At 34.8% G+C, this 22,367-nt stretch overlaps 3 protein-coding genes across 3 annotated transcripts; all 3 read right to left on the bottom strand.

The window, feature by feature from the left end:
* Positions 1-340: 340 nt before the first annotated feature.
* LOC108223070 (vacuolar cation/proton exchanger 3) lies at positions 341-3,359 on the bottom strand. The gene is made up of 11 exons (XM_017397132.2): positions 2,827-3,359; positions 2,596-2,663; positions 2,479-2,507; positions 2,177-2,373; positions 1,874-2,086; positions 1,652-1,777; positions 1,355-1,525; positions 1,135-1,251; positions 940-1,030; positions 712-784; positions 341-629 (listed from the first exon to the last, which is right to left on the bottom strand). The coding sequence occupies exons 1-10, from the start codon at positions 3,094-3,096 to the stop codon at positions 735-737; spliced, it is 1,332 nt and encodes a 443-aa protein (XP_017252621.1). The 5' UTR covers positions 3,097-3,359; the 3' UTR covers positions 341-629; positions 712-734.
* A 4,968-nt stretch (positions 3,360-8,327) lies between these two features.
* LOC108221108 (cytochrome P450 734A1) lies at positions 8,328-10,765 on the bottom strand. Its single transcript, XM_017395009.2, has 4 exons — positions 10,048-10,765; positions 9,656-9,900; positions 9,147-9,510; positions 8,328-8,831 (listed from the first exon to the last, which is right to left on the bottom strand). The coding sequence occupies exons 1-4, from the start codon at positions 10,525-10,527 to the stop codon at positions 8,412-8,414; spliced, it is 1,509 nt and encodes a 502-aa protein (XP_017250498.1). The 5' UTR covers positions 10,528-10,765; the 3' UTR covers positions 8,328-8,411.
* Positions 10,766-12,457: 1,692 nt separating this feature from the next.
* LOC108223666 (LIMR family protein At5g01460) lies at positions 12,458-20,085 on the bottom strand. Its single transcript, XM_017398033.2, has 14 exons — positions 19,467-20,085; positions 18,982-19,067; positions 16,624-16,742; positions 16,407-16,517; positions 15,761-15,859; positions 15,553-15,675; positions 15,367-15,429; positions 15,206-15,270; positions 14,036-14,145; positions 13,825-13,939; positions 13,636-13,701; positions 13,134-13,244; positions 12,982-13,048; positions 12,458-12,869 (listed from the first exon to the last, which is right to left on the bottom strand). Exons 1-14 carry the CDS (start codon positions 19,814-19,816, stop codon positions 12,822-12,824), a joined length of 1,533 nt encoding a protein of 510 aa, XP_017253522.1. The 5' UTR covers positions 19,817-20,085; the 3' UTR covers positions 12,458-12,821.
* Between the last annotated feature and the right edge of the window lie 2,282 nt (positions 20,086-22,367).

Below are 22,367 nucleotides of genomic sequence, written 5' to 3'. Positions count from 1 at the left end.
ATTTATTTAGAGTTATGGTATCGTTTCTTGCTGTGTCTCATGCGCGTGCCTAATATAGAGCCGGTCATACTTGTAACGGCGAGTTACGAGCGTGGACCGTGGTTAATAAAAAGCAAGGTCCGTAGCTAGTCCGATGAAAACGTGCTAGTGCTCCCCCCTCTACGAGAAATAAGTCTGATATATTTATTTATCATTATATTATTGATTACTGATTATTGTTAAGAATTTACCTCTTTTGTTAAATAAAAAATTACCTTTTTCGATCAATTTAAAGAAAGCCTTATTTACTTAAAATCCTTTCAGAAAATGGCCGATCACCAAACACAATATCGAAGAGAAATTAAAAAAAACAAAACCATTGCCAAGCATGACTTCTCCTGTTTTACACCTAGATGGATTAATACAACTTGGTAATTCATATGTAACGCTTGAAATCCAATAGATCCGAGGAAGGATGACCCATGAAGCTCATGAAATTTTGAATGTGCCTCCTTTATATCCCAAATAACTAACACAAGGACTCAAATATCACACTTTCTTCATTTGAGGCCAAGAGAATTTGAAGAAACAATCAAACTGATGCCTTTTCATCGATCAATAATTTGGAATGGCATCGAACAATCTCAAATCTGCATCAGAACATAATTAGATTTGTGCATCAGGTAATTAAGCATACTTTCAAAACACATTTTTACTACAAGATATATTTACCTTGCATTTCGGATCCTGAAGGTTTATTTGAAGGATGAATTAAGTCCGAGGTTTAAGCCATTCCCCTGATTAGCTGAAAAGGATTTGCAACAGATATGCAAATAATAAAGAACTTGAAAGCATAATGATAAAGTTCAACTTAAATTACAAGATATTTGTACTATGAAAGTTCCACAACTATTTGTTCCTATGAAACCTTAAGTCCTTAACTGATATAGATATGCTTACTTGTTGAACCGTTTGATACGAAAAAGCATGCAGAAATGACGACATAGCACAATAGAAGCACAACTCCTTTCATGTAGTGAGAAGTGCCATCCTGAGATCCAACACAATCACAAATGAGATAATTAAATTTTGCGGAGATACAATGTTATTAGTCTAATTCGAATCTAATAGATTTACGAGGAGTGCAGTGTATACCTGTAGAGTGAATGCGGTGACTAAAACTGAGAGAGCAAGGGAACCGGTCTCGAGAAGATTGAAATCAAGATTCATGTTTATATCCAGCACCCAAGCGAAAACTACACTCACTGGAACCTGCAGATCATTAAACAAGCAATAACATTCAGTTTCATTTAAATATGATACATTAACATTCATGTACAAATAGAGTCACTTGAGTAGGATTAGCATGACTTACCACAAACAAGGCAATCTGAGTAGCAGAACCAAGAGCAACACCCAAAGTAATATCCAACTTGTTCTTAAAAGCAAAAATGACAGCTCCAGCATGTTCAGCTGCATTTCCGACTATTGGTAATAGAATGATGCTGATGAAGCTTACTGAAATCCCCCAAGATGCTGATGCTTCCTGTTGACATAATGAACACAAGTTCTCATAATCCAAATCAACAAAAGTTTTCATATCTGAATCTCGGATTGCAGATTAATGAAGGGAAATTTAAAAGCATATGGTAGTATTAGAAGTTTGAGCTACCTCAATAGTGCCAACAACGTACTCAGATAACACGGCTATCACAACAGTCATCCCAGCCAGCCAAATAAATGCACTCCAGAATCCAAGAACAGGTGCTTCTTCGGAAACCAAATCATCATCTTCTTCCTGTCAAAAAAATTAAATTAAGTACTGATGCAATCAAATTCCAAGATACCAGCTAGACTCAAACGACACATGCACAACAAGGGAAGAGAAGAGTACCTCTTGGGCTTCAAAAAATTCGCGGTGAGTCCACAACTGGAAAACCAGGTAAGCAACGTATGCCACCAACATAATTATGCAGCTAACTCTCGACAGCTGAAGCGTGTCATTTGGACTATAAGCCGTGTCATCACCCGCATAACGGAACATTAGTGGCAGAATGTGGCATAACAATGACAGTAACAGAAGTACAGTGTTGATATCCGCTTGTTTCTGCCGAATTCACATATATCATCAGTTCGATTTATATACAATAAAATTTCTAAAATTTTCAAGAAAAAAAAATGAAGCCTAATTATATACCCTGTCGTATTTTTGCTCACTGTGCAGATTGGCCAGGCCACCGCAGAAAAGAGAGGTACCGAGAACCAAAAGCAGGTTCGAAAGAATGGATCCTAAAAGCGAAAACTTGACAACATCTACTTTGCGTTGCCACAGAGCAAACAGTGCTATTATAAGCTCTGTCGCGTTTCCACATGTTGCATTCAAAAGCCCTCCCACTGCAATATGCGTTCAGTAATTAGTATAAATGGAGATCATAGTAGATGTTTAATTGATCCCGTGTAATTAACCATTAGTATAATCATTAAAACAAAGATGAGTACCTGTAGGCCCAGTATAGAACGTAATTTGTCTGCATGGGGAAAAAAATTAACTCGATCAATTAATTTTAAGAATATTTTTGTGTACTGTCAAAATTTTGTATTTGTATAGTTTCTTACTCAGTCAGGAAACTGATTCGCTCGGCAAGCGGAGTGAGGCCAATTAAGCTGAAAGCAAAAACCCACGGCTGTCGAAAACAAAGCCATTTCGAATTATTTTAATTACATGGACGGAATATTAAACGAATTTTTAACTCTCCCGACCTTTAAGTATCATGAGAGTAGAAAAACGACTATTTTCGACCGTCTAAAAGCGGGTATTAAAAATTTGAAGAAAATGAATAAACTTACTTTTCCAAAATTACAATAATGAGCTATAATGGCAAGAGGAATAGCTGGGAAGAGGATGGAAAGCTTAGTTCCCAGAATAACCTCCTGAAGATTAGCTAAAAAGAGCCTGAGACAACTAATGGGGACTTTGGACACGAGGGTCATATCGGACTTTTTGCGAAGGGAAGAAGAAGACATGTTGTGAAGAGTTTTGCCATGCCTCTCCTTTGTCAAACCCTTGACAGTTCCGTTCTCCATGAGCCATGGCTCCCTGGTGGTAATTGTTGCCATTTTGATGGTGTAATCACCACAAATAAATAATTATATGTAAATATTTTGTATATATTGTGGGAATGTGCATGTGTTTTGGACACATGGGAGGGAAGATAATTGCGGCGTGGGTGTTTATAATCGTTTCAGCTATATTTATAGAGAGCATCTGCAAGCAAGTCCGGAAAATTCTAGGAAGGTTCAGTTATGTGATGTCTGTTTGTCACTGTACCATGCTGATTGATGAGAAGAAAGGATGTTATATATATCCTCCGTCTGAGAATAATTATTTAGCTTATTTCAAATTTTATTATAATATATGGGTTAATTATATGATTGGACACTCACCTCACACCAATGTATCATCCGGGCACTTTCGAATTTTCTGTATCATTTAAAACACTATTTTCAGAAATTGTATCAGTTTTTAAAGTAAAAAGTTAAATTCAAAAACAAATTGACAGTTTGAGAAGTGTTACTCATGGAGATCTAACACAGTAGGATAGAGATTACGTAGGTACGATTAATTGAATTTCTACGTCCAAAAAATGGCTATATATATATGGATTATTAGGGTTCTTTATAACCCATCTCTTCCGCCATCAATTTTACCCATTTGTTGAACGCGGAAATTCAATTAAGTGTACCTACATAATTTCTATGACCTACTGTGTTAAAGCCATATGAGCAACACTTCTTAAACTGTCGACTTGTTTTCGAATTTACCACTTTATTTTTAAAAATGATATAATTTCTAAAAGCGGTGTTTCAAATGCGACTGAAAATTCGAGAGTGCCCGTATGATATATTGGTGTGGAGTGAGTGTCCAATTAGATAATTAACCCTATAATAAATTGGTCAGAGATTAATAATAAATTGTAGAATACTTGTATAATTAAAGAATTAATAAATTTCTTTTATTAGGAAAGAAATGTATTAATTTTAAAATCTAATTTTCAGGTTTTTTAAATTATAAAGAAGTAAGATATATACATGTTACAGGCAAATTTTTTTTTTTTTTTTTTTGCCAGAAGTTACAGGCAAATTTGATTAATTTAATAATCAATCATATAAACCAAACAAGCCAGAAACCAGAGACGGGGAAGGTGCTACATTGCTACCGCTTAACGAAATGATATGATTCCTTGATTTGCAAAGATTAATTTGAGTCTGGTTTCTCCTTTTGCTTGTTACCACACAACGAAAATGACTTAATGGACAACAGGATTGTGTGTACGGTATGTGTACTGTGCTTTAAGAATAGTTCCTCCAACTCTTGGCAGCTATATATGCCGGGGATCACATAAATTTTTTACAAGAATGATATCGAATTTCAATCATATTACTCCACGAAAGAAGTTTATTGTATACAGCATGCTGGTAGCACTGATCTAATTATAAAGATGGGGCATTTATAAATTACAATTAACAACGAAATTCAAGATTATGATAAGTTAATTAATTAATTAATTAGCATTCTAGTAAAATTTCGACATACGATTTTACTACTATCTATCACATTAAAGCGAACAGTCAACCGGTGGTAAATATGATATCTGGAACCCATAGAAACCGGTGTGATTGATTACATTATATAGGTATAAACAAAAATGAAATTCTACATGTCCGTCTCATAAACATACGTAGTTATGGGTTATTTTCCAGTGTACATGGTATTGATTATATGAAAACAACATAATAGAAAGCAAAACTTTAATGGAAGGGCCACGAGATTATAAGCAAGTTTAATATATATTTCACACGTAAACATTCGCTTACAGAGTTTCTTACCTGAAGGATATTGAAACTATCCTTGTGATTATCTACCACTAGCCGTTTGCTCTCAATCTTCCTATTCCTGGAACGGATATAATTTAGGAAAATTTACTCATATGTTTTATATCTTTTTTGGTCTTATTTTATTTAGAAATATTTTTAAAAATAAGAGTAATGTTACATAATTCAAAAATATCTTTTGAAAATTGACTCATGACATTATACATGAGCGAATTTCAATTTGTGGTATATGTCCATAATATTATTTTGAAAAAGAAAAGTGCTTGGTGCACATAATTGTGTACAAAATTTTGTACATAATGACACGTGATGCGTTTTAATTGGAATGGGTCTGCTGTATTTACATCAACAACCCCAGTTTAAGCATTTCATATTAATTGCCATGTCATTATGTACATAATTTTGTGTATCTAGCCCTACTCTTTGAAAAATTATCAATTACACGAATACCAGTATGGTTATATTTTTCTTTTGAACAATGCTATAACATTTTTCTTATAATAAATTAATCATATTTCTCTTTATTTTTTCCCTCCTCTAAAACAACTTGAAAATAATTTAAATAAGAAAAGGACATTTCCGGAAATCGGAAAAGATCTTGTAAGAATTATGTAGTTTGATGAAGCCAAAAAAACGAAAGTGGGGGGAAGTTTCCAAGATGCAGTCGAGTCTGGTATTAACAGATAAGTTTTGGTTTCGTATGGTGTCATTCGAATTATGTAATTCTAAATCCAAGGGACTCTTCAAATGCATGTGCATATGTGGCCTCTATACATTTAATCCAAGTGCTCCTCGCTTCTTCTGTTAACACTGATACTGCTACTTGTTCCTCGCGTACACCATTGATTGGATCACTACACTCTATGCACATTTAATTTTTTGTGTGATGATATAGGATGCAGTAGGGTTTAACAGGGATATTTTTAGTTTAGTTCTGGTTACATGTATGTTTAGATATTTACAATAATTTAGTGACGAGTAAGATTTTGTCATCTTTAGTTCATTTAGGATATTTTTTCATATAATTTTTTCTTTAAAATCAAATAAAAGGATGATCACTACAACAAATTTGAGCATGTCTACTTATTATAAGTCAGAAATTGACTTATAAAACCTTTAAACAAAGATATGAATGAGTTTTTTCTGGCTCTTATAAGCTCAGAAGTTGGACTTTTAAACTCAGCCAAGCACAATCACTTTTAAGCTCAACCAAACACAATCATATATTTTTTAGCTTATAAGTTAATTAGTTGGTCGTCGTCGTTATGTATTTACTAGAATTTGATCGTCCCATGAAAAATCATTAATTTCCGATATAAAACCAAACAAGCACTTGCCGATTTCTAAACAATTGCATGAAACAAGCCTACCTGAGGTTTTTAACTTCAACACAACACCACAAGGTGGTTACTGATGCGAAAGGTTTTCTAACATATCCATCAGATTTATTATCATGATAGAATTCATATTTCTGAAGCAACACAGCTTCTATTCAATTGATTGTAACATGCAACAAAACTCAATAATCAGTAGTTCCATGTAATTAATCTGCACTAACATTACCATTCGAAACCGAATATTCACTACAAGAAAAGCTAGAGCACTGGACCATGTTTCTATCCATTCCTATGACTACTACACTCCAGAATCGAAGGGGTTAATTACAATGAAGCTAGAGCATTCCTTGCACTCTCTCCGTCTCACTCGAAATCCAAGAAATCCCCATGCCAGTATTGTAAATTTGTAACCCGTGTATAGATATATCCCCATCTACGCCTATGTACTAGCAAGCAATAGACGAATTAGCGCCATACATGTTTGCCCCACAGCATGTTTGAAGCCAAACTAATTAAACCTAGCTACGTACGCATGCAATTTCTAGGAAGTTTCCTTCATCACAGTCTACTGATAATTTAAAATAATTATAGTATATGTGGTCCTCCTTCCACATAATGCAGCCGAAATCTTGATTAACTCTGAATATGCTATATATTTGAGGCTGTGAATTCCAGTTGAAACATGACAAAAACTTAGGCTAGTACATCTCAATCATTTTTAGGTGAAGATTTCATTCTCTTTAAACTTGGGGATCTTCAGCTTGCAATAATTCATATGACTAAACGCCTGTCCATCTTCTCAATGTATCTGTGCTTGCTTATTGAGCTGCGTATTCAACAAAATGCTTATTGCTCTGCGTATTCAAAAAATTGCTTATTCTCCTCGTGAAAAATGCTATTCTGGAATGATGAAATCGCAGGCATTCTAATTGCTATAGATCTTACTGTGATCTGCTGCTTAACTATTACTTGCTGCACATGATGAATTTGTTACCTAGAATATATATAGATTCACACTTTTTCTCTTCCCTTGAGTTTGTTGCTCCTCCGTCCCATGTCCCATCGAGTAGTATACGCATGGGGTGTGACACGAGGTTAAAAAAAAATGTAATTTAATGAAAAAAGAGTAACAAAAATAGGTAAAATCGTGGGAACAATTCATATTTAATGTATTAAGTGGGTGTAATATGGTTAAATCGGTGGGATCAAATAATATATAATGTATAAAATGGGTGTAGTAGAAATTTTTACAGATCATCCTAAAAAGTAAACGGTATAGAATTGAGTTGACTCGAGGGAGTAATTACTCAGCCCATGTTTGGTTTTATTACTAAATATTTGCCTTTTGTCTTTATAAACAGCAGTTTTTGAAGAAGAATTTCTCATATAATGTGTCGAAGTTTGCTTGGCTCCATTCACTCCAATAATAATGAGAGCCCTTGTACATACATCAATCACGCCGTCATAATATTATTTCACTTGTCTGCCCATCATTTGGTAAAAAAAATTGAGAAATTTTTGGGACGTAAAATTATCCTTTAAAAGTATATGTCTAGTTTCTATAAACATTTTTGAAAAAATAAATAATCAAAAAATAGAAAACATGCAAAGAAATGTTCAACAACGTCATAGACTAGCTGCCTAACTTTCCTACATTTTCAAATAAATTTAACACTTTCCATCATTCAAAATTTCGTATTTATTCAAAACCTTCATGTGTTCGGACCTCGGGAGTAAGTATTAAGGATTTAGCTAACAGAAAACTCCCCATATCTGTTGACTAAGGTAATGATTTGTCAATAAAAACCTTGCACCATTAGCTTTCAATTATTCTAGTAACAGCAAGAACATTAAAATTTTCTTATTAAATTAAGTTAATTCATTTCGATCTGGACCTGCGAGGAAACAAGTACCGCAAATCTGCAGTACAAAATGGTTTACTTTATGTTTGTATACAGTTTATGTTTTCTCCACAATGCAAGATGATTGCAGCATCAAGTCCTTAACAGGTGATTTCTGAGAATAATGACTTAGCCGATATCAAAATAGTCAAATATACCCTTTCTTTTATGACTAATTTCAAATATACCCTTTTTATTCTATATAATTTTAGAAAAGTTATGAGAAACTAAAAGGTTTAAGATGACATAGATTGCTTATGTATACATTTATGATTTATGTTCGGGACATAATCATTAGTTACTAATCACCGATCCTCCTAACAAGGATATGAGCACCATACTGAGGCTGCAATGTGAACGACATTGCTGGAGCATGAACATATGATGGTGAAACCACAAAGGAAAACTTCTTAATGATCATAGCTAGGATGATTTTAGCCTCAACCAATGCCAAATTTCGACCTATACAATTTTTGGATCCCAGGCCAAATGGTAAGTATGAGCCCAAATGCTTTGGAGGTTCGGCAAACCTAGAAGGATTGAACTCGTTGGCATCTGGTCCCCATATCTCTGTTTCATGATGGACATCTGCTAGAGCCAAGTAGAATTCTGTTCCAGCTGGGACGTTTAAGCTGCCAATCTTAACATTCTTTAAGCTCCGTCTCAATAAACGACTCACTGGATTGTAGAGTCTAAGTGTTTCTTTCAGTATCATACTAACCTGTCAAGTGTCAACATCAGAAACAACATATAAATATAGAGTTTATTTTACTTGGAAGAACTCTATGGATGGAAGTTGCTAGCAACACAGTTTACTATAAACGATGTTACTAGCACACACAAAGATGCATCCAGCTACAACGGATTCCAGATTTCCAGACTTCCAGTACTGAACTAAACTAAGGACATTTTGAACTTGTTTCACTATTGTACTTAAAATTAAACTGGAAAACTGAATTGCAGCTTGTCATGTCAATTACTAATGATTTATTGAGACTCAAAAGCCACAGAGACTACTAGTAATGAATCAACTTACTATCTTGAACTCGTGCATTTTATCTGCAGCTGGAAGTTCATTGCCTCTGCACACTTGAAAAACTTCCCTGCGGGCTTTGCTTTGCCATTCCTGATGTTGTGCTAAAAGGAGCACTGCCCAAGTAACAGCATTCGCTGTTGATTCTTTTCCAGCAAAATAGAATGTCTTGCACTCATCAATGACCTCCTCAATCTCCAACCCAGGTCCAAGTTCTTTCGTGTGACTACTACCAGACATTAATAGGCTTATTAGATTATTTGAATTGTCAGTTGTTTTGCTATTTCTCTCAATAATCACCCTGATTGCATCTCGAGTTTCCTTCTCTAATTTCCACCTCAATTTGTTCATTTTAGTAGGCAAGAACCTGAATGCAATTTGATTTGGTAATGTCCAGGCATTAGAATATATTGAATTCAACAGTCATGAGTAATTACAACATTCAAGATAAGTAGAAATTCCAACATATAGACTATAAGAAAATAAACAACTTTTCCTGAATACTAAATCACCTGAATCCAGGAATATAGACAGTGTGCAAAGCCCGCATTGTAAGGGTCACTTGCTGTTCTTGCAACTCAAATATGTGCTTCCCCTCTTCAAAACTACTCCCAAAAACTGTTTTTGATAAAATCTCAGCTGACAAGTCAAGAAATTCTTTGTAAACTTCAATCTCCACTTCATCCTTCTCTTCTCCTTTATCTTCCCAAATCTCCAGCATTTTTGAAACACTAGCCACCATCTCTGGCACCCAAGCCTGTTTAACACCAAAATGCTATATAAAAAAGTAGGTACACATAAACTTTTATGATGTACCCCCTATGACTATGAGATATAAAGTACAAATACAACAAATGAAAACCATATATCTGTCTGTATCTAGGGTAACCAGTTTAACTCAAACCTTCACTTGTTCTATATTGAATGCAGGGGTTGCTATCCTTCGATGAGCAGTCCATTTGTGACTCGTCAAGCCAGGAAGTCCCTGGCCAAAGAGCAGCCTAGCCAAGGGATTGAAGTCAAGCCTATCAATCATATCGATAGAATTGGACAAGACGTCTTTAATCATATCTGGATCTGCCAAAGCCAGTCTTGGCTTTAGCCCGAACCAGCACAAGAAAGTCCTGCCATACTTGGCAGACCACTGGTAATAATCCGGGCACACACGGTGCACAATATCATGAGTGAAAGGAATGGATTTTGATTGAGCTTCCTTAGTCATTTGCATGATCTCTGCTGTGTTCCCATAAAATGGACAGTAGCTGGGGCCGTTTACACCTTGTTTTCTGAAGAAGTGTTGAATTCTCCATGGAACCCATATAATCGAGTAGAGAGATTTCAAGCTCACAAAAATCAGCGAGATGGCAAGAACCAAGAAAATCATGGCAGCTATAAATAAAAGAAATCTGAGATTGGTGCAGAAGCTGTTAATAATAACTAGTTAAACTCAGCCAGATGGAAGAGCTGGTGCATGTACAAATGGACCAACTTGGTAGTGCCTTACAAGATGAACATGATTTTACAAGTTAACTGCTATCATCGCCAACTAAACTGTTTCCATATAAGCTCTCTCTCCTATGCGAGTATGTTGTGGATGCCACATTTGGCCTATATTTCATTATACCTAAATACAGGAAGTTTTAGTAATCTTCACCTACTTGTAGAACTGTAAATGAGTTAATACGCTCGATAACCACTCGATGTTCGGTTCGGAAAAAGCTCGGATCGATCTCGGTTCGATTCATAAACGAGTCGATCTTGAGCACAATTTTAATGTTCGTTTTATAAACGAGCTGAACTTGAGCACAATAGAGTTCGACTCGATAGTTCACGAACAAGTTCGAATTATGAGTTCGTGAACATGATTCGTGAACTTGGCTCGTGAACATGGCTCGTGGATGTGGAAGTTTTATTAATGGATGATTTATTATGAATTTATGATTCCTTAGAGCATAAATTAAATTATTGTTAGAATTTTAATTTATTTTTTTTAATTAAATTAAATAACAAACAAGCTCGTAAATAAATTTATGAGAATAAGCTAGCTCGTTAGCAAAATTTATTAAACAAGCTTGCGAACAAAATTAATGAGCGGCTGGTGAGCAAAAATTTGTGAGACATGTTCGTGAGCGTAAGTTAAAGAGCGGTTCGTGAGCAAAAACTCGTGAGACATGTTCACGAACCGTTCGTGAACAGAGTTATTCCTTAATGAGTCGATACTCAAACAGTATTTTTGGCTCGATCCAAGCTCGAGCTCGAGCTCGAGCTCGAGTTCGCTAATTTTTTAACAAACGATACACGAGCACTCTGGAGTTCGGCTCGGTTCGGATCATTTACACCCCTACCTAGTTCGGCTCGGTTCGGCTCATTTACACCCCTACCTACCCCTACCTACTTGAGCTCTTGTTTCTGTTGTTGTTATTGCTCATGTTTTATTCATCCGCGTTCAAACTTGTACAGTGCTGTTGAACTCAGACTCTCTTTCGCTTTTCTCGCCGAACTTTGGAGGTGTTTTGGCAATCACTTATTTTAAAAAATAAGTCCTTATTTTTTAAAAAAATGTATCTTTTTATACATTTTGTATGACTTTTGAAATGCTTGTCAAGTTCCGTCTCCCAAGACAAAGAACCCGAGACAAGAGTATAAATTAAGAGAATTTGAACTAATTTTAATACGTATTAAATAATATATCCTATATACTTTCATGATTTACAAAAACATAAATACTTTATGAATTTCCTAGTTCCTACAATAAAATGTTGATGCTTATAGTTCTGAACTTTTCTACTTAATAACCTTTTCATGCAACGGAAATTGTTATCTAAATTGTCTCCTAACTAATCGATGATATCCAAAAATGTAAAGAAACTGTTATCTAATTTATGCAAGACAAGAATGACAAATAAAAGGTTAACCAAAAAAGAAAGAAGTATATGGCACAAAAATTAGCACCATTTTTTTACGAATCCTAGGGATAAGAATGACAAACATCAACATCACTATATCCTTCATAAACTAAAAAAACTGTGTACATAACTAAATATGTATTTGTTATCCAAAATACAAAAAAAAAAAAAAAAAAAAAAAATTACTTCTAAGCAAAAAAAAAAAAGAAAAAAAGGAAAGCAAACTTCTTTCAAACAACAGTAAAAAGGAATGCTCTTTTTCCTGTCCTTGGAGGAGTTCTAGTCTTATTTGCCACACTACATAAAAGGTTTTAGAACATCATCTTGGAAATAAGTTCCAAGCCCTTAACCACTGGTACTACCTGTGTCATCTCTGTCTAAAATATGAAATTGCTAGTATACATCATGTAAAGAAAAAAATTGTAAATCTAGACAGATCTTTAATTACTTTTCTCTCTTCAACTATAATTTACATCAAACTGTATATTACATCGGGAGTAGTTTCCACTGCATGAACTGAGCAGACAGAATAGATCACAAAAGCACTTATACATACAATGATACAAAAGGTGATTGGAACAGGACAGTAGCAACGGCTCGAGCAGCTCATTATAGGGTTATTCCCCAATAAGAAATATCGCAAGTACAGTCTCTTTGCAATAACAGTATAACACACCAATACCAACCTAGTACATCTGATGTCAGATAAACCGAAAACTTAGAACCGGAAATTCTATGAAATATTATAGTCGGGGCACTTGAAAGACCTTTTTCAACTGGAAAGTTGGAACCTGCCACTTGGTTTTTTCCTTCTCCATCCCTAGAAATATTACCAAATATTAATATTGCAAGTTTCCAACTTTATGCACAATCCTCCCATAAGTAAAATTTTCTATAAATACTAATTTTAACAGAAATTGAGGATTACTTACAAAGGCTGCATAATACACAAACGTTAAACCGGCCAGAACAATAAATGCAATTTGGAACACGTTATACCTGCATGCAAACTCAATATTTAGTAAAAATATGAGTAGAGTGCTTACAAGTGTCTAGGAAAAGCATGCCAATAAATTTGACTAACTTGTATAAATATTTGATTCCACGGAGAGATTGCAATGTGTGACCAAATATTTCTTGAGCAGCAGTAGCTTGGGCATAGTAGGCAAATGCAGTAGAACAGAACTGAATAACACTGAAAGGAGAACAAGAACGATAATTTTAAGAAATACTACATTCAGTTAATTCTAATTCAAAATTCAAATTAAAAAAATATGCAATGACAAATAAAAGCATGCCAATGACTTGAAGGGGGGCAAGGTGATATTTCATTAGTAAATATAGACCTTTATTTCATTAGCATGTAAGGGTGCCTAAACCTTGCAGTAGAGCACTGGCCTAAATTGCTATACTAAAACATTTTCCTAAACTTTACAAGTTTTTGAACTGTAAGTAGCATTCAAAATTATAATGAACTTGAAAGATTCCGTGCAGATGATAATACCAAGTACTGCTAGAACTAATTCTGATTACAGAACTCAATAACCTGAGAATTATAAGTACTATATATACTAATATATGCCAACCTTATAGAACAAAGAAGAATAAGCCCCACATTGAACAGAAAGGAATTCATGAGAGTTGCTCCCCACCTGACAAAATGTAGAAGAAGAAAAATAACCATTATATCAACTGTAGATAATATAAATCATTATATTATAGATAGACTAACATATAAAGACTGCAAAGTACAAGGGCAGCAAAGAATTTATTACTTCATAGGATGAATAGTGATAAAAACCAATCTCAGACCAAGCATCATTGCCCCAGCAATCACTGCAAAGAGGAGATACATGCAAAAGAAAGCAAATGCAGCAGTACCCAGCAGACCTAAGCAGCAGAAAGATCTCATGTTAAAGATCTTGAAATTCAGATTCAACCGAGAGGGTACATAGTAAAAAAGTTGGACAATATTTTCTATAGTACCCCAGATATCATCTAACTTGATGAAAACTTCATTCAAGAATGAAGAAAGTGGAGGATCAATCAATAGATATATCACGATATGTGCAATCCATGCAATTGACACTATTAACCTGTCAAAAATGAAGCAGAACGAGCAGAATTCGGTATTCAGTAAACGGTCTGGCAAAGGCATGCAAAATGAAATACTATACACAATCACAAAAATAGAGCAATATGGTAAAGCAGATACAATTAGTTGGAAGAGTGAGATTATCTAAGATCAACCATAAAACACACTGCAGTAGAAATACCTTTAGTAAGATGCAGCATATATATAACATTCTAACAAAAAACTTTTAGGAATATTACCATACATTTTGCAACTAATGTATCATCTTTTTCACAGATAGAGAGCCGCAGAGCCACTATGTTTACGCATACTTGAAAAATAAAAAAGACAAGGACCGCAAAACCTTTTGATTGCTTATTAATAGATCATTTTATTTTACTGTGGAAATGGTCAACTACAGTAACTTGCATACAATTGCACATAGTGCCTCTACTGGCCTCAGTCCCTCAACCTTTAATTAATAGTACTCAAGGGGCCTTGATTTGTTAAATTTTCAGATATTAACTATTCCCTTGATCTTTGTATGACAAAAATACCAGTTACCAGTAGATAAGACAAGTGAAAGAGAACTTTACTATACACGCCCGTAGCCAACTCTAGCTAAATGTGCACGTCACACCAAATTATGTGTGGGTACTGGGTAGTATAGCATCATCCAGTACACAAGTATAATTTTCCACAAAATATTATTGTGCAGTTGCTTCTGTAGTTATCAATCTATATACAAAACAATAAGCAGCCATTTTTTATATTTTGTGGAGTATGAATAGTTCAAGTTTTTCAGCTTCAAACAGTGGGTTTATTACAAATATAAGAATTATAATTAAAATTCGAATATAAGAGCGGTATTTAAAAATATTAAAATGTACTCAGAAATGAGATATTAAACTCAGGTTCAATACTAAAATTTTCAATTCTTTTAAAAGTAATAATAGTCTAAGACAACTCTTTTGTGGATGATTCTGTATCTTTGCAGAGAAAAGCTAGTTCCCATGATCTGTCTATCAATGATACTAGTCAGTAGCATTAGAGACATCATGAAATAACTAGGGACCACTTACCCCAAAATCCCCAAAACAAGTTTGGCCAAATAACCAAGAACGGTCAAAGCCCACGTCGTCTCAGCCTGAAATACATAATGCACCCAATTAATATCACTACATATGCTGTGTCAAAACAGACACGACAAGCCATCATCAGTTCATCATATTGGACTTATCACCTTTTCACCTTGGGGATACATTTCTTCTAATGCTTTGACATCTTCTTCCAAAAGAAGCAACTCCTGCATAGAATTTGAAGATTGCTACTGAACATACAAAGTCTATGGAAACCTCCAAAGAGTCGCACAAAGATATTCTTTCTAAAATAAGTATTTAGCAATTCAGTTACATATGGATTGATATACCTTTTCGAGTGCCTTGGTGTTCTTACGCCACTTTCTTCCTTTGGATCCACTTCTTTCTTCCTGATGCAAGGCATCAGCAGCTTTCTTCAATTCCTTTGCCTTTTTACCTAGTTCTGTTGCTTCCTTTACAAGATAAAGAGTCAAGCACCCAACAAAAAGATTGTTCCACAACTATCATTGCTAAAAAGTATAAGTGTTGAATATATACCTTGATATACTGTGAACGAGTTATAACAGCCTTCGGACGTCTAATGAAGGAAAATATAAGTCCCAGTGGTAAACAAGCAATTCCAACACCGCCAAATATCTGAACAGAGAACATAGATGCAAGATCTATTAAAGCGGGAGAAGACGACAGAGAATGCTGCTTGCACTGACAGACTGACACATAAAGCATTGCAAGTTTTATGATAACAACCAAAAGGCAGAATGACTTTATATTCCAATCGATTATACTATTTATTCCTCCAAGAAACTTGCAAAACTATTAGAAACGCAAGAGAAGTCGTCTCTTACAAATCCAATAAAAAAATCAATATAACCGATAAAATATGCTTGTTTATGCTTTATCCATGAAAAGGAGCGACCAGATTCATCATGGTTAGGAAATTTATACTTTCTCTGTAAAAAAATAGTAGTACTGACGAGAAATAGTGAGTACATCTCCATTAATTGAACTTTGACTACATATAACTTCATCACAGCACCTTGTACAAAATGAAATCCCCAACCTTATGTTACAGCAGGTAGTAGTCCATAAGCAATTAAACAGAAAATGAATCACATCCATACATATTGCAGCAATCACATGCAGGAGTTTATCAGTAATTCAAAGAAACCAAGATTGAACATACTGAGAAAAGTACAGAGCCAACAATTGTGGCCAAAGCTACGACATATTCCGGAAAAGTGGCACGCTGTGTCCAAGTTGTCTCTGACGAAGAATTTGAAGTAAATGCAGAACACTATAAAATAGGAGAAAAGAAATGAGAGATATAAGAACAAAAATAATTTGAACTAGCTCAAAACATAACAAAAAGAACAGAGAACTAATTTTAACTCTTCCTCAACCTGACGTGCACCATTTCCAATACACTGTTGGCCACTTGTGAAACTTGACCAATTATTTGTAAAGGTAGTTGTATCAGAAGTGAGGTGTTTAACAGTAAAGTCCACTTTTCCAACAAGACCTGGTAAAATCAAATGGGGATTAGAAAAAAATCCAACAATTAGCAACACAACCACGCAAAAATGAGAGAATTTTTCATATTATTACTCAATCAAAGCATTTACTATCTAAACCAAATGCAAACATCACTCATGGAACACAATTCAATATAGTACAGAGAATGCAAGTTCAGTTTTTCTTATCTGTGAAGAATGACTAAACCGCTAATAAACACATCTCTCTAGTCTCTATGTAAATATATTATACTCAGTACACAGCAATCTTACCGATGTTGGTTATATAAAATGTCACTGAACAAGGCAAAAACTTGCAAGTGAGCAACTTAGCTAATAAAGCTTGTAGTTGCATAAGTAAATGAGTAACTTTGCAAATATATATATGGATGTATGTTTGCGAAACGCTAAAATCCCCTTCATCACCTCAGTGAAGCTGGTGCAAACTTGCAAGCAGGCAACTGAACTCAAAGAAATGAAGTATGTTCTTACACTAATTCAGCAGAATGAATCTCTGGCTAACAAAATTCTTGATCTTCCTAAAGATGTTTGCTCAATCTAGAGCTCCCAAGCTGACAGTAATACTTCACGCTAATCCTAAAACTTCACTTCTCTCTCCAAAACAACCCATCAACTAACACATATATACATTCGCTCATCCTCCATCATCATTTATCACAGAGAACTTTCATTTCATCAATATATGATGACTAAAAGACCATTTGAACAATATACAATTATTTTTAGATAACTTTCAAATGGCTCAATTAAAATTGTGTGTGTGTATTGTTTTATTATATGTGATAAATGGTTTTGTTTGAGAGATGGATTATCAGGATTTTTGGGTTCTAAAGATTAAGTAAGGGTGCTAGGATTGTTCGAGAGGATGGGGATGGGAATGATTCAGAATTCCATATGGCATTTAAGAAATGGCTAAATGGGATGCTCATGACAATGGGGATGATCAGGAATTCCGTAAATCATTTGAGGTATAAGTATCCCATTCCAATCAAACAAACCTCTAAACCAAAAACTGCATGGAAAGAGATACCATGAACCAAATGGCCCCTAAAGGTATTTGAATAGAAATGCTTGTCCCCGCATACATTTGCCGAGTTTTTTGGATCAAAGATAAAATGCCATCTTTTATGGCAAAAATATATTGGATTTAAAACGCGATTTTTTTTATGAATATTAGATGAATCGCTCATTTTGAAGATGGATGTGCATCTCTTTTGTATATATTCACCAGACTTCAGGCTTAACATGTACATATACCAGAGCATCCTATAAGATGAATATTCAGAACAGTTACGCATATTTATTATCTTATCCGCACTCAATACAGTATTCGGAAAATTAATGTTTACTTTGATAAATAGAGTGCAAGTTTTCTTCGTTCTTTAATGGAAGTTAAAGCTATTTCAGTTCAGTGGCTTGCTTCCGAGTTATGGCTTACTTTAATAATGTGTTAAATCATTAAACCAATCTTACTGTAATATTTTCTCCTACATAGTATTTATTGAGCGCTCTAACCACCTTAGCAGCTTATCCAGTGAAATATTGATGTGCAAGTGGACAAGAGTCCTTACCAGGAGAAATCACATATGCCGAGTCAATATTCCCAAAACCCTTGGACATAACAAAACCATAGACAGATCTCCCACACTAAACTACAACATTGGTATAGAGTCCAAAAAGAGAACAACATATCTCCTACAGGACCTACACCTATGCAATATACAGATAAAACAGACAATATATAGCAGCACGGAAAATATTCTAATACAAAATCTCTATATTTTTACTTTATAATATATGAATTATCATGCTTAGTTAAAGACATTTAAATAAAGACACGGCCTCTTTAAATGTCTTCTTTTTTGCTAATTCTCAATAAATGTCGTCAAACTATACATAATCACGTTGAAGAAACGCATCCCGATCATGTGGGAAAAAGGACACAGCATTCGTGCATGGGCCGCAAGCACATAAAAGCCAACTCAGCAGTACATCAAGATAAAAATAATCAATTTGAGCAGATGTACCTCATTCAAAATCAAGTAATCCTGTTAAAGTATCATAATATATTGCGGATTGTAGTTAAAGACTCTTCCAAAGTGACATACTTAGTACTTACAAGTTACAAAGCAATGCCAGTTTATCGCTCAGAAAAAACTATATAGATATCCAATAATCAACCTCAATGTAGCTAAACTAAACTTGCAAACAATCTAAAATACTAACCGTACAAAATCCCGAGCACAAGCGCAACAACAATAGCAGTAGTAACCACCCAGCACAACGCACTTTTCATCCTCTTACCAATAGTCCTGCACACACATTCACAAATCTAAGACTAATTTCAACTTCAACTACAAATTTATAAACTAATTCACATACATACATACATATACATAAAAACACACTCATAATTACAACTACAAATTACACACATTCCAGCAAACAACCCTGACTATCGAGCACATTAGTAATCCCAATAACACAGTTAAAAAGCCCTAAATCCTAATTAAGTAAACACAGTACTTGTCCCACCCACCTTCGTCACAAAACATAGCAATCGCAATAACCGAGAATTAAACACAGTAAAACTCCCCTAACTAAGCAAGCACATTACTCATCCAACAAAACACAGTAAAAACCCCTAACTGAGCAAACACATAACTCATCCAATAAAACAAAACGCAATAAACTCGAATAAGACACATTACTTGTCCTGATCGCCTTCATAATAGAACATCGCAAACGGAATAACGAAGAACACGAGAATAGCATCAACAATGTAAATCGCAAGCCACAAATCCTTCATCGGGAGCGTGAAATTACAAGCGCCATTGTAAATAGCGTGTTTACAAGCTTGCCGATTCGCGACATCGGCCGGTAACATAAGAATCGACAAGAAGGCGACAGTGAGACCGAAAACAACTACAAATTTGGGGAAATAAGCTTGGTTCTTATCATCAGGGTGTTGGTAGTTTATTAGAAGGTAGATGTTGAAGATAAAGACTAGGATTGAGACGATTATGGCTACTAGGACTAGTGCGAGGTTGAAATCACCCATTTTCACACGCTCAGTGTGTGTTTAGATCTAAAAACGTAATTCTGTTTTCAAAAGAGACGAGAGAGAGAGAGAGAGAGAGAGGAGAAGGGGGGAGAGAGGGTGTGTGTCTGGGTGTCTCCGGCTGGGTGAGGAAATGACAGTTTTGTCCTTATGATTGGTTGAGATGTTGTGAGGTGTGGGAGGTTTAAGGGGAAGTTTGGGGGAAAAGTTGTATTGGAACAGGCTGGAGAGTTTTTGTTTGTTGTTTTTGATGCTTATAGGAGGTGTTTACAATAGTTGATAAAAAATGATTGTATATACTTGGGACAGCCGAATTTTGGTCGAACAGGATTTAATTATAGTAGGCTTTGTTATTATTTCTACATCATAAAAGAGGAAATAGAACAAGAACAGTGGGCAGAAGAAACACTAGTACAGTAAGATAAATAACAAATGAAAAATATCTAAGCGAAATTTATATATTTGGAATTGTTAAATCAGAAAATAATAAATCAAATCGTGTATATCTGATCTCACTTTTTTTAAGGAGTATACTGGTAACTAAATTTAACAATTAAAAAAATCATAACTATTTAGAAATCTGATAAATTCGATAAAGACAACGCAGTTAAGATTATCTTCTATATATTAAAGGATATCGTCTCTACGTAAACTTGACGAGAGCAAGAGAATTATATGAGCTTCTGTATGATTTTGATGATTTTTTGTATTTTTTGTTTTTCTAGCGAGTAGCATATGGTTATGTAATTAAGAACGTTAACAACCCATCATATTCAGGGGCGGATCTAGCGCACAAATGTTAGGAGGCACGAAACAAATTTTCGAAAAACACCTATATATTTTTAAATTATTTCTTTAAATGTTGATTATAGTTACCTTTGATGTTTTAATATTGTGTTGGTGATTAATAAGCGATGATAGGAGGTATCGGAGACAATGGAATGTGATGGTTTGTGATACTTTGTCCGCGCTAATATTAGAGATGGTGATAGTAGAAGATAGAAGACTTAAAAGAAAGATTGATCATAATAAATGGTGGTAACAAATTACAGAGGTGATAGTCGAAGACCAAAAAAACATGATAATATATTAAGATGCCAACAAAATTTCTAATTGAGCAAAATATAAATTATAAATGAGTGGTTTTAATTAAATCTCATATCTCATGTTAACGTGAGTTTACATTTGAGCATGATTTTACATATCCATTATCCATTGATAACGTCCGATCTCGTTCCGGTGCTTCTTCCGCTAGTCTTGAGGGGCAGCTGCTGGATGGGTAACTGCAGAAGGTTTGAGCCCCGCGGCGTCTCCGGCATGAGAATGAGTACAGGTTGTACTCATGAGCGGGTGTATATATAGAATTAGCTGCACCTCGATACACCGGTACACGGCGGAAGAAGCACCGGAATGGGATCTGATGTTATCATCCATATGTATTAGCGGGTGTATATATAGATTGAGCTTCGTCAACGATTTTCTTTCATCTGCCTCTTTACTTGGAATGATAGAGACTAGCAGCGTGATCAAAGATGCTGACAAAGAACCACACATTGCACGAGAGTTGATGTTGTTCCACGGAAATTCCTCAGCAGCACAAATAATTTAGTTTGTTTTGATATGTTAAGTATGCATCACTTAAAAGTGCCTTCATCACTAATTTGTTTGTTATTTAACCATAGTTGAAACTCTTCCAGTGGCTTGAGAACTTGTGTATGTGCAAGGACAAAATTGTTTTAAGTTACCCAAGCTTTACTAAAATTTTCTGAATCTTGATATATATTCTTCTTTTGAATAAAAAAATATGCAAGATAAATTACACCATTTCCAAACTTGCATTAAAATCCTAATATAAGGAAGTAAGTGCCCCCCTCACTAGCATACTTAATTTGTGCAGTACATAATATGATAAAATCACAAGAGTATCTGCAAACTGTCCGATTTTCTACTGTTTCCATGGAGATCGGAAAACAGAGAGGCTAGTTTGCCAATGTAGGCTACTTTACACGCAGGTAATTAAGAGATGTGGAGAAGTTCGTCATAATCTCATCGTATACGAGTGTCTGACCACTCCTCTACCTCGCATAATATGTAGCTTGCACGACAAAACTAGGCTATATATCATATTATAACGAAAAATCATAGAATTATCATAATGAAAAACCATGAACAGAAAATATAAGGGAAGATTTTAGTAATGTATGACAGAGTTATATGGAAAAATAAGTAGGGAGTAGAAAAGTTAATTCAGCCTTAAATAAATGGACTAAGCTCTGGACACTAAAAAGTGTGTGACAATAACACCTGCCAAGGCTGAGAGCACAAATTTACACAAATCCAATTTCTCATTGCTTATATAAAACTTGCAGCAACTAATTTGTTGTAGTAATATTTATTAAAAGGATATATTTAATGAATTACTTGTTCACTCATCATCTCTCGAGGCTACTTGTATATACAAATTCGTTACGCTTGCATTCGTTGTTTATATGTGATAATTACCTAATGAGTGTTCTTACAAACATTGTTCCTCGGATGCCTCAGTATGTAC

This window comes from Daucus carota, chromosome 5 (genome assembly GCF_001625215.2).
Source record: "Daucus carota subsp. sativus chromosome 5, DH1 v3.0, whole genome shotgun sequence".
NCBI lineage: Eukaryota > Viridiplantae > Streptophyta > Magnoliopsida > Apiales > Apiaceae > Daucus > Daucus carota.
Note: the sequence above shows the minus strand (reverse complement) of the source record. Positions and strands in the feature narration are given on the sequence as shown.

Excerpts from the sequence above, each read along its gene's own strand:
- LOC108223070 (XM_017397132.2), bottom strand. The coding sequence starts at position 3,096 with ATGGCAACAATTACCACCAGGGAGCCATGGCTCATGGAGAACGGAACT. Across the intron at positions 2,087-2,176 it reads GTGAGCAAAAATACGACAGG|AAACAAGCGGATATCAACAC; the intron begins GTATATAATTAG and ends TGAATTCGGCAG. Across the intron at positions 1,526-1,651 it reads ACGTTGTTGGCACTATTGAG|GAAGCATCAGCATCTTGGGG; the intron begins GTAGCTCAAACT and ends TTATGTCAACAG.
- LOC108221108 (XM_017395009.2), bottom strand. The coding sequence starts at position 10,527 with ATGATTTTCTTGGTTCTTGCCATCTCGCTGATTTTTGTGAGCTTGAAA. Across the intron at positions 9,901-10,047 it reads TCAATATAGAACAAGTGAAG|GCTTGGGTGCCAGAGATGGT; the intron begins GTTTGAGTTAAA and ends GGTGTTAAACAG. Across the intron at positions 8,832-9,146 it reads AAATGCACGAGTTCAAGATA|GTTAGTATGATACTGAAAGA; the intron begins GTAAGTTGATTC and ends GACACTTGACAG.
- LOC108223666 (XM_017398033.2), bottom strand. The coding sequence starts at position 19,816 with ATGGGTGATTTCAACCTCGCACTAGTCCTAGTAGCCATAATCGTCTCA. Across the intron at positions 15,676-15,760 it reads CTCGTTCACAGTATATCAAG|GAAGCAACAGAACTAGGTAA; the intron begins GTATATATTCAA and ends TATCTTGTAAAG. Across the intron at positions 15,271-15,366 it reads TGTATCCCCAAGGTGAAAAG|GCTGAGACGACGTGGGCTTT; the intron begins GTGATAAGTCCA and ends TATGTATTTCAG.